Source organism: Marmota flaviventris, chromosome 12 (assembly GCF_047511675.1).
Source record: "Marmota flaviventris isolate mMarFla1 chromosome 12, mMarFla1.hap1, whole genome shotgun sequence".
Classification (NCBI taxonomy): Eukaryota; Metazoa; Chordata; class Mammalia; order Rodentia; family Sciuridae; genus Marmota; species Marmota flaviventris.
The window spans coordinates 52,140,059-52,152,816 of NC_092509.1; the positions used below are offsets into that span (position 1 = coordinate 52,140,059).

The following is a 12,758-nucleotide window of genomic DNA, read 5'->3' on the forward strand; positions in this document are numbered from 1 at the left end:
CCAACACTTATAGAGTATGGAAAGGGAAAATTCTTCACGGTGCAAGTACCTGCCAAACACTAATTTAACCAAGTCACTGAGACCCATATCCATCAGTGATGTCACGTGGCTAGTGCATACAACCTGATATGATGAAATGAGAAGGGCATTTTATCTCTGTAGTATTCTTTCCCAAAACTTCATAATCCCAGTCTCATCATTTAAAAAAAAAAAAAATCAGACCAGCCCAAAGTGAGGAACATTCCTCACCAACCCAAAGTGAGGAACACTTTGTTAGTATGCTTTCACATTGTAAAGGTCAAGAAAAATGAGGAAAGCCTGTGGAATTGTCACAGCCCAGACATGACTAAGCACACATGACAACCAAATGCAATGTGGCACCCTGGATGGGATCCTAGAACAGAAAAAGGGCATTCACTTTAAAAAGTAGTAAAATTCGAATAAAGACTGGAGTTGAGATGTCAGCATTGGGGAAAACTAAAACTGGGTGAGGGGTATACATAAAATGTTTGTACTGTCCTTATGAATCTTACCTGTTAATCTAAAGTTATTACAAAATCAAAAATTTATTTTTTTAAAAAAGATAGAAATCTTATAGGACATGTTTTAAACAACGTGTGCACATATCAGGAATTAAAGCAAGAAGATTTTAGGAAATGAAAAAAAGTTTGAAAACAGTAGAGTCAGGAAATCACAGGAAGAGATTCTTGGTGATAAAGAGTGGCAGGTTTTTATGGAAATTTTGGCAGTTTTGACACATTCCCCAGCCTCTGATCAAGAATATTGAGCCAGAGCATGCAGGAGCTAAAACAATGAACCAGCAGATTTAGACCGGGCAACAAGTCAAACTGCTCATGGAAAATAAAAAAAAGTTAAAGTTCTCTCTTTACTAATTAAAACTGAGATATATAGAAAAGAAAATACACCCCCCAAAAGTCCACCTATAAACAATGACATTAGATAAATTACTAAGGTGACTTTGTTTCCCAAGTCTTAAAAAAGATTAATGGAGTCTCAATCTGCAATGACTTGGAATGTAGCCTTGTCTATTATCTTCCTCATCTGACATTTAATCAGGACCTTGTGAATACCTCTTCAATAGTTCCTCCTGGAGCATCTGGTATTTCTTTCCACTGAATTCTTGTTGTTTTGAACATCTGTAGCATTTATCTGGCAACTATCATAATAAGCTATCATGCTCTTCCACTCACGTATAAGCCCAGCCTCACTAAGCATGTATTCATTCATCCACTCACTCACTCTTTCAATATGTAAGTTAATCGATAGTATGTATCTACCAGGCATTGTGCTGGGCATTCAGAGTTCATTGTTATTGACACTGTCCTCAAACTTTCCAAAGAGGGAAGAAGATAGACAAGCAGGCAATTAATATAATAGTACACCAAGTGTTATAGTAAATGCCTGCCCATGTGTTATATTTAGGTCCACATGAGAAAGATGGATACTCAACCAGGCTTTAGGCTTAGAGGTAATAAAATGTAACTTGAGTCTTGAAGGGCAAATCACCAGTAACCTGAGGTCGAAGATCCAATCATACACACTTGAATCTCCGGAGCCCGAAGCTCAGTTCCTTCTAGAGAACAGGTATTGGCATGCTAATGTTAATTATTATCATAATAAAATTGATAATGTGTATAAAGACAATAACAATGGCTTGAGTCCAAGATACAAAGATGAACAGGGCAAAATTCCAACTCTCAAGGAGTTTTTAAAATTTTCCCTGTTCATTCTTGTAGCCATCATTCCAATAGCAATTTCTGGCACATTCTCTATCACTCAATAAATGCTTGCTGAATGGATGAGCTTGTTCAGATTCCCCACACTCAATCCAGCACCAAGTACTATGAATTCTTATTTCACAATACATCTTGCTTCTGTACCTCTTGGTTTTTTTCTGCTTTCCCCAGCTTCTTGTCACTTCCTTGGCAATTCCTATATAGACCACTAAAAAGATTTTACACTGGTATCCCCAATTCCAGGCTCTTACTCCTCAACACTGCATGACACCACTGTATTTTCGGAAACCTGGACTTTTCGAATAAAGAACCTATTCAATTATCTTCCCTTTGCTTACAAAATAAAGCCCAACATTTTTCAAAGTTCTCATGCCCATTGATGCCCCTCAGTGGGTGTTTTTACAAACTCTGTCCTCCAGTCATAACTAAATTCTTTGGTCTTCTCAACAGGCTTTTTCCTGCCCAATTTCTGATCAAAGTCTTGGTTCAGACCAGTCTTACAACCAGCCTCGCTTCCTCCTGGCTCACTGAACCTACATAGAGAGTATTCTTCAGCCCAGCACTAGCTTCATCAGTACAAGGGTGCAGCCTTCCTTGACTACCTTCTTTGGAAAAGGAGTGATTGTAGGTCTCTGAACCAAGACCGTCACAGTTCACTAAGCACATTGAGGGAGCTCAAAAAGGATTAAAGAGTGAGTACTCTAGTAGAGAAGACAAAAAAAATCAACAATTAGAATACAGTGCAGTAAACCAGAATGGTGGCACAAGCGTGTAATCCCAGAGGCTTGGGAGGCTGAGGCAGGAAGATTATGAGTTCAAAGCCAGCCTCATAATCTTGCAAAAGCAATCCTGTCTCTGAATAAAATACAAAATAGGACTGGAGATGTGGCTCAGTGGTCAAGTGCCCCTGAGTTCAGTACCCACGCCCCCCTACCCACCAAAAAAAAAAAAAAGAATACTGTGCAATATGCACAATGGAATGCCATGGTAGGGGTGCCCAAAGCAGATAGTGAGGTGAGGAGAGGAGAGGAACAACCTAGGACACCATATGAGGGACATGACACAAGGAGTCCCACATGAAGACAACGATGATGGAGGACATGATGACCCAAGGCTGGGGATTCAGACAGTAGGACAGGAGAAGCATACAGTCTAAGAAGGCACAGCCAGAGATGAGCAGTAAGAAAGGTCAAGGGCACCATGTTTTATTTACTTTTTGTAAACCCTCACTGACATATGATATATATAAAATAGAGAAAATATTACTGATTCCTGGGAAGCTTCCCTCATGTCCTTTTATTATTTTTATTGATTTAACTATGTTGAGATGGGAAGGATTAAACCCATGGCCACAAGCAAGCTAGGCAAGTGCTTGAACTCTAAGCTACATTCTCAGACCCTCAAACCCATTTTACACTCAAAAGTATCATTAATTCTATCTCTACAATTGAGCTTTGCCTGGTTTTTTTGCACATAAATGGATCATACTTTGTCTTCTTTCACTCATTAGTATGTCAGAAAAAGTCATCCACATTGGTGCATACATGTGCAATAGATACATTACATAATTTCTTTTCACTCCTTAATTAATGTATTACATTATAGGAATAAATAACAATGTAATGTCCCTCCAGTTATGGTTGGATATTAGAGATGCATTCTATTAGGGGTTAATCAAATAATGCTTCAATAAACATCTGTGTATATCTTTGGTATAGGTGAGAATGCATTTGTTTGATGTGTGTGTGTGTATATATATATGTATGTATATATATATATATACACACATAAATTTTATGTGTGTATATATATATGTATGTATATATATATACACACATAAATATATGATTTAAATTGTTGGGTCATAAGATATATATGTATTCAATTTAGCAGATACTATCAACAGTTTTCTGTAATGGCTCTATATTACAGTCCAACCAAAAGTTATGAGAACTACAAATGCTCCTTATATTCATAACCACCTAGTTACTGTCAATCATTTTCATTTTAGATATTAGTTGGTTATATAGTACATGCTTTTAACTTCATACTCTTTTGATGACTAATGACAGATAGCCCCTTTTGTGAAGCTCTGTTTAAGTGCCTTGCTTACATTTCTGTTCAGCTCTTTATGTTCCTTATTGATTTGTAGATATTCCTTATATATAATGAATAAAAAGCCTCTGTCAGAAGGTATATTGAAAATATATCCTTCTACTTTGTGACTTGCCTTTCACCTTCTAAATGTTATCTTTTAAAGACAAAAGTGCTTAGTTTTAATGTAGTACATATATCAATCCTAATAACTGGAATTATTGAAACTATTTAACTTCTTCCCTAGTCCCAGGTGATGAATTTTTTTTTTTACTTAATTAAATTTTGTAGGAGCCTCTTTGTTTCCCTTCATAATTTAGGTCTACAACTCACATAAAACCGAATTTTGCAGATGGTGCAAAAGATAAATTAAGATCAATTTTGTAATAAAGATGCACAAATGATCCAGCACATTTTTTTAAAAAAAGACTCTTTCTCTATCAGTTTTGTCATAAATTATGTACCTATACATATACAGATCTGTTTCTGCACTCTTTACTTATTAATTGATCTGTTTACCCCCTACTTCTTTAACTAATATAGACTTATAATAAGTTTTGACAACTGTAAGCAGTCTTCTTTGTTCTTCTTGAAGATTATCTTGCCTGTTCTTGGCCCTTTGTTTTCTACAGAAATTTTAGAACCATTTTTCATCATATAAACTTGTTTGAGATTTTAACTGGAATGGCATTTATTCTATAGAAAATCTGATAGAGAATTAAGAAGAGATCATACCAGTTTTTGTTAGATTTATCCCTAGTATTTGTTATTTCATACTAATATAACTGGTAATGGTATTTAGTTTTATTTTGGAATTTTTTTTCTAACTTAATTTTATATACTGACCTTGTACCAATGGGCCTGACAAATACAGTAACATTATAAATTAATTAAGTAGATCTCTAGTTTATTTTGGATTTTCAAATGCATTCAATCACCCCATGTGTCAATAATGACAATTTTATTACTTCTTTTTCAATACTTACATTTTTCATTTTTTTCTTGCCCTGTTGTAATGTCTATGACTCCCTGTACAATGATGAATAGAAGTGATGATTCAGAAATCTCTGTCTCACTCACAATTTATGCAGATAATTTTTCAATATTTCACCATTAGCCGGTGTTGGGAAACTATCAGAACACTAAGGGTTACCTTGATTTCTAACTTGCTTATTTTATCATGACTAGGTACACTATTTCATCAAATAATCAGATGCTTTTTCTTCATCTATCTATAGATGGCATCAATATGGGTTTACTCTTTTAGTCTATTAACATGATAAATTACACTACTGGATTTTCAAATGTGTATATCAACTTCACATTACTGGAATGAATTCAACTTTGTCCTGATACATGATAATATTCATTATTTGCTTTTTAACTGTTTTTTTTTTCTCCTTATTTGAACATTAAGACCCTTTGAAGTAGTATTCTTTCACTGTTTTTTTTTTTTTTTTTTTTGGTATGATTGATAATGTTATACTCACATTATTACTGCACGTATAAAACTATAAACATCTTATCTTTGTTTAATCTCCAATGTCTGCAACACAGTTTATGTCAGATAAATTCTTATTGAATTAAAGTTCTCACAGTATCCTAACACAGTGTCTCTCCCATACAAGATACTCTCAACAAATATCTATCAACTGATGAACTAGCTAGTTGGTGCTTTTTTATGCCAATGAGTCTCATCTTCTCAGCTAAACCCCCCAAGTTACTGATGGATCAGACCTCACAATTTATTAGTTGGGGCGCAATAATAGTTCCCTTCAGAGAAACCTTATGTTTAGAAGGCTCACCATCTACTTGGGAGAATAAAAAACATATTTATTACCCAAAGCTCATGACACCAAGTTAAGTAGTTCAACTTGGACAACTTCATTAATCATCAATAGAATTTTTCATTGTAGATAAGTTTGTTATATTCTTTGTTTAAATCCTTAAATGCTGAATTTGTGACTATTCTTTTTTTGTTTTTTTGGTTAAAATGGTCTCTCCCCTCAACAACCATTGTTAGACATTTCAACTGTTCTTCACCATGTGCTGTACCTTAAGTTTTTTCACAGCATAATCTGTGCAGGTATGAACCTTATGCAATCCAGTAACTTTAATGTTCTTAATATATATAAATATGTAAATATATTTTAAGCATCTTTTCTGGGGAAGATCTTGCCATAAACTCTACTGTCTATGTTATCTAACCATCAATTCAATATGAGAGCATATGGTAGTTACAGATGTGTAGAAGTTCAAAAGTTTCATCAGATCTCTTGATTTAAAGGTGAAACAAAAGCATTAAAAACTGCTACATAGGGCTGGGAATGTAACTCGGTGTAGAAAACTTGCTTATCATGTATAAAGCCCTAGGTATCCCCAGCACCCCCATTCAAAAAAAAAAAAAATTAAAAAAACAAAGGTCACATAGATTTCTACCTCAGATAGATACATAAGTCTGTAAGCAGATATAAAACTTTTAAAGAAACTAGACAGAAGTTGGTATGGGAAGTTAAGAAAAAGAAATCTTCAAATCAAATCATCTTGAGCTTCTCAAATTAAATCTATTAAATATGGTAGGTCACTGGTTATAATTACATTAAAATAAATCAGTAAGCCACACCCAACAGGGTTCAAAGAAACCATAGTTTCTTCAAAACAACTGCAATGTCAACCCACAGTGAGAAGAAGGAGTCCATTAGTGGGAAAATACAAGTTAGCTGTAGTAGTGACAAGTACAATAAATGGACACAACACTGAGATCCATTAAAAGATACTCAGGAGACACCTAAACATTCATTTAACTGTTGAGTAAGAAAGGCACAGTACTGTGTCTGCCTAGAGTGAATCTGTTCCATTGATCAAAATCACAGGAAATAATCCTAGTAATTGTTCTTAAGTGTTTGCCAGACTATTTGTTTATTTGTTTGACTTTTAATGGAGCATTTTTAAAGATTCATTCCCTGAGGTTGAACTTTATCTTTCCCTGCTTTGCTGATCTGCTCTGTGGGGTATAACACTTTCATGGATCTGCTCTGTGAGACACAAATGACATTACATAACATGAGCCAGGACCACTGAGACCAATTTTCCTCTAATCTATTTATTCTTTGCTCATCATGTGAATAATTTATTCCAGTAGGAAAGTGTGCACTTGGCATTTATTTACTATTCACTGATAGCATAAACTTTATTAAAGTAGGTGCAAATTCACACTTAGAAGAGACAATCTTCTGCAAGTGTAAGACATTTACTAAATCAAGATACTATGGTTCACTGCAAGTATGAACATTAAGGAGTCTTTCATTCTTTAACAATTCTCTCTCTGATCTTATCTTTCCATTTTAAATAAATTATCACCATCTTCTTGCAGATAAATGAAATATTGCTCAACTTAACTCCGCTTGCACAAGCCGGGAAAAAAACAGGTGTTGGGGACAGGGTGCAAAGATGGCCTCTGCTTGTAGGGGCATGCAGAGAGAGTGAGAATCAGAAGAGCCCACCTCAGAATGAGCAGGAAGGAGCAAGGGAATGGCATGCTGGCCAGAGTAAGACACACACTGGACTGGAAACCAGGCAAAGGGACAGTATAATAGTCCCAGGACAGTGAGCTGTACTGTCTGGACAAAGGATCCATATGCTTTGGGTACAGCACTATAGGCAAGCAGGCTGATCACAAATGTGAAGTCTGGGAACCCTCTGGGTAGAGTGGGAAGGTTCTACATTATACCTAAAGAAAAGAGCTAGGCAACACCTGAGAAGTAATTACACATATAAGTACCTCATGTTGATCATTTCAAATGAGCCCAACATTACACTAAGTGCTTCATGTGCTGTGGTACTCTTAATAAGAGCTAAACAGGGGTGTTCTCCTTCTTTATCTTCCCTCACTCCCTTTGAAATAGCCTTGACCATAAACTTTCTTTGTCCAATAAGCATGAGTCAAATGGATGTATCACTTCTGGATGGAGCCTGAGAGTCTTCATTTGATTTGACCAACTTCCCCTAAGCTGCCTTGGTAATCATGAAAATGAGCATCAGGAATGAGTTTGTTTTCAAGTGAACCTGCAAACTCTTCAAGGAGGAATGTGAATTTGCATCTTGGTGGCGGTGAGCTCTTTTCCTAAGGTCAAAAATTAATAAGAAATGGAGTCAGAGTCTAAACCCAGGTCTGCCTAACCAGAACCCTTACTTTCAACCACACTTTAGCAAAGGCCAATTGAATATACAGAAGAGAAAAAAAGGCATCACCCTCTCCATAAATAGCACCAGGAGACTTTTAACTGGCATAAAACCCCCTGAGTAAAGAAGCCTCTGCATCTCTCCCCGATTCTAGAAGATAAAAAAGGTAATGATAAAAAGGGCACAGAGCATAAAGGACACCAGCCTAATGCCATGTCCTATGGGATAGTCAAATCCTATGAAATCACTGCCCTCAAAGTGACTTAGCCCAAAGAGGGCTGAGACTTGTGGAATTAGGGTATTACAGGGGTGGTCCTAGCCCCTTTTGCTTTGCTATACTGTAATTCTTCACTTCTACATTGTATCTAAAGTAAAAATTGGAACCTATAAAGAATAAGACTTCCATTGCTTCCCAAGTCTAATGCCTTCTAAAGCTGTAGGCATTATGACAGAATAAGAAGCAGAATGTGCAACTAACAAGACAACATTAGGTATATGGCCAGTAATTTTACCAGAGTTCAAAGTCCAGAATTCATGACACAGAACACAACTTGCTTATACCTTTTTCAAATCATGATTTAGCAATGGAAAAATTGTCTACACATACTTCTTTCTTAATAAGTAGGTATTTATCTTAAGTAGTGACCAATCAATGACAGGAATCAAATTTAAAGATGCACTGAAAGTATTCTAATCCTCAACCAATTCATGTCATTTTCCTCTTGCCCAACCTGGGGATTCATCCAGTAGCCTTTAAACCAGAAAGAGAGAGAGAAATTATTCTCACTTTTAGCAAAGTGGGTGGAAATGTATTCTGTAGCTGTCACTTTCCATCGTGGTATTGACTTTCAGATTAAGCCATGCCTCTGAAGTCTGGACAGAATCCACATACTGCCACTTCTCATCTCAGGGAATCCCGTTATTGTGATGACTGAATACGTATGTCATTTGAAGTCATAATTTATTTATCCCCTTAATACTTAGATTGGCTTTTAAAGTACCAGCAAAATAACTGAGAGGCTGTTTTCAGGCATATGATCTCCATTATAATTATTAATTCATTTTTAACATAATAAAAATGGTGGTCATCCATTTGATTAGACAATAAGAAAGGTGTTTTCTAAACCACCACACGTTGCCTTTTAATTTCTATGACACATTCATCCTAATTCCTGCAATATTTAAATGAGAAAGCACCACACAGGTTCAGAACATTGCCTACGATAAAGTTAACATTCTCATGCTTTGTGTGGCAACCATATACCAGGCTACCTTTGTTATGGGTTTTAAAACTCAAATTGGTCTTGATGTTTCAGGTAACATTGGTCTACCTGAAACACCACAGACTATGAAACCCAACATATATAATAAATACTGAATGCTTGAATTCAAGTAAAATTTATATCTTTGTATGACTTTAATTTTTATAGCACTTTCATTAATATTAATTCATTAAAAATGTGGATATCTCAAAGAGGTGGAAGAATATAACAAAACTCATCTGAAGCAAATCCCCATTTCTAATTGAAAGTGGGTTTGAATACACATCTCTCGTGAAACATAGTTGAGAAAGCAGAACAAACACTATTCTTATTTTAATAACAAATGAGGTGATTGATTTTTTTTTTTTTTTAATGAATGCAATGCTCTCTTTTGGAGTATCTGAGTGAAGAAATAAGCACAGATGCACACATGCTTTCCAACAACCAGCTCTTCATTTGCTTGATCTCTAATCCTCAGGAGAGGACCCAGCATCCTGTGCAAAAAGGTGAGGCTGCTGTGGCCCACATGGTAGGTATAATACTTTCAATTAAAATCTGGACATGAGAAAGCATTTAAGTATAATGCATGCAACATCTGTGACTCAAGAAGACACAGTTATAGACGGTTGCACTATTGATTTTCAGTAAGAGAATAAAGGAAACAGATCAGCTCAAAGCACGAGCTGCAAATGAACACACATTCAGGGTAAAAACTAAAATGAAGACTTGTTCTGTCACCATTCTAGGGCTGGATCATTTTTTCTTGGCACTAAATCAACAGTATCAAGAACTAAATTACATAAAGATGCTATTAGCCCCCTTTAAACTCACATCACCAGTCCCTTCGTTAATTCCAGAGTGTACGTTTTTAAATTAATACTGCTGTTGCTTTTCAAACAACTTGGCATCATAGAATCTCCAACAGTGACTTCCATGGTCTTATGGATCTCAGGCATATTTCTGGCATCAATAAATGACTCTACACACAAGATAGAGCTTGTAAATCAACTCAAAGCTTCAAATTCAGGTTTTAGAATTAGTCATTCCGCGGATTTAATCAAGCCCTCAGGAAAAAAAAAAAAAAAAAAAAAAAGGAACAGACCCTCCTTGCAAATTGTAATAGAGAAAAACCTTTTTGAAGGCTTCCTCCTGGGAAGCCCTGGGTGCTGCAAAGTCCACAAAAAGCCCTGGGGTGGGGGTGGGGCAAATGGGATTCAGGTTGGTGCAGCTGGAAAGATGTGTGAGTTACAGGAGTTTTGGATCTTATCTTTTTTATCATCATTGGCGTCATGACCCAAATACAAGGAAACCTCCACATTCCATTAACAGACACAATTTGGATTCTGTTGTTCCAAGGGAAGAAAAGAGCAATTCTCCTTACCTAGTTGTGCTACACTCTAGAGATAATTCTTAGTTTCCTTTTAATATTTGGCTTAAAAAGATGCTGGCGGGCCAGATTTGCAAAACCCCATGGATTCACAAAACACCTTTTTAGAAGGACTTTTTCCTTTCAGAATGGCCAGCCACAGGGGCTCAACCCTGGAACCAATAATACTGCGCGCCGAAGCTTGCACTCAAAATGAGCGGAGATCTTAACTTGCAAGCTCGCAGGCTCCCACCCTGCAGAGTAGCAGGTTTCGGGGTGGCAGGGAAGTCCGCTCTTTCTTTCATCTCTTTCCTTGCAACGCGCAAATCTCTCCCTAATTGGGCTTAAGTAGAGAAGATCGCCAGCTGCTCATCACACTGCAGAAAACTCTAATGGCTTGTGTGCGGGCTCAACCTGGGTCTCCAGTAACAACTTTACAGTTTCATCAATTTTAGTTTCTGGACAGAGTGAAATAGCCCAAAAGGCTCAGGCAAACGCCCTCTAAACCCTCTACCGTACAACACCGAGTTCCTCGTAGCCACGCTTATGGCACTTTCTACTTTATACTCACCTCGTACAGATACCCCCGCCCCCCAAAACAGAGTGCATATGAACTCTACAGCGAGAAGCTGGTGAGAAGGTCTGGGTTTGCAGGGGCCAAGCGTTGCCTGAAAGGGAATCCCCACTCCCTTCCCCCTCAGTCCCGTCATTAAGGCGAGAAACTGAAGGAGAAAAAGCCCCGGGGTCGGACCGAGGAATCGGACGCCCTTGTCCCCGCGCCTGACTCCCAAACCCTGAGCGCCCACTGGCCACCACCTCAGGAGGGGTGGGTGCTGCAAGTGCGAAGCGGAGGCCCCCGGGAGCGAGCCGTCCTTACATGCTCGAGTTTGTCTTTCCTCCGGAGCCAGACGCTGGCGCTGTAGTCCTGCTGCTTGACGCTGCTGTAGAAGTTCGCGCCCACTCGGGTCAGGCTGGGCGAGGGCTCCTTGGGGCGGCTTTTGAGCCTCATCTGCTCGAAGCCCTCGTGGGGGGAGGCCGAGAGCCACTCGTGCTGCCGGATCTCCATCCTGACATGACCAGGCGGCAGCCAGCGCGCAGCGGACTCGGGATGAGAGCGGGGCGCAGGGAGCGGAGCACTGAAGGCGAGCTGGAGGCCAAGCAGGGGTGGAGAAGGAGTGTGCGGGCTCAGGAGCGCGGAGTGCCGACGCCGGCGGGGAGCTCGCGGCTGGGCGGGAGGGGCGGTCGCAGGAGGAGAGGGGCCGAAGGAGCGAGGGCGGGGTCGGGACGGGGCGGGGGAGGGGGCGGACAGCTGGGGCGGGGGAATGAGTGATGCAGGGAGGAGGGGGAGCCTGCTTTGGGAGATAGAAGTGCCCGGGGAGGCGGCAGCAGCTGCGGCGGTGGCCGCGACGTTGCCCGGCGGCTGCGGTCCCGAGCGGGCGTTCCGCTCTCCGGCTGCTTGCTGCACCGACTGGGACCCGGGCCGGCCTTGGGAGAGCGGCAGCGGCGGGGGTGGGGTGCGGTGGGAGGGGCCGCCGCTGGCCCAGCCGGCCCGAGCCCGCAGGTTGGTGCAGTGAAGAGTCGCTGCTGCCTGCCGGGGGCCAAGGCTGAGCGTGCAGCCGCCGCCCCTGCCACTGCGCCCAGGCCGGGCGGCTGGCTCCCGCAGCTACCTGCCTTTCTCCAAGCCCTGCGCTTCTCCCTCGCCCATTTTTACTGGAAAGCCACCAAGCAAGTGGAGAAGTGAGCGCTGTCTGAGCACCTCCTCCCTCCTGCTCACGGAACGCAGGGATGGTTCCTGAGGGAGACACTCAGGAAACCACCTCCGCCCTTTCCCGCCCCCATCCAACATGCCCCCTCACACCGCCCCACCTGCTCCAGCTTCCCATTTTCCCAAGCTAAAAGTTCACTAACTTCCCGCCTTTGGAACCCGTTTGTCCCGACTTGGGGGACTCAGAGCAGAGGGTGACTAGCACTCCCTAGAAAATGGCCAAGAGGAGAGGTTTTTTTGTTCCTTGAACCTTGCTTTGTACTTTCATTTGGGGCTGTAGAGATGCAGATCCCACCCTGGTGCAGTTTTCAGCGGGAAGGCTTGCTGGACCC

General features: G+C 40.0%; 1 protein-coding gene across 1 annotated transcript in view; it reads right to left on the reverse strand.

The window, feature by feature from the left end:
• Pld5 (phospholipase D family member 5) overlaps positions 1–11,727 on the reverse strand; it is a 418,074-nt gene extending 406,347 nt beyond the window's left edge. The window contains exon 1 of the mRNA XM_027928595.2: positions 11,539–11,727. Within this exon, the coding sequence (XP_027784396.1) occupies positions 11,539–11,727 (189 nt within the window). The remainder of the gene's footprint in view (positions 1–11,538) is intronic.
• Between the last annotated feature and the right edge of the window lie 1,031 nt (positions 11,728–12,758).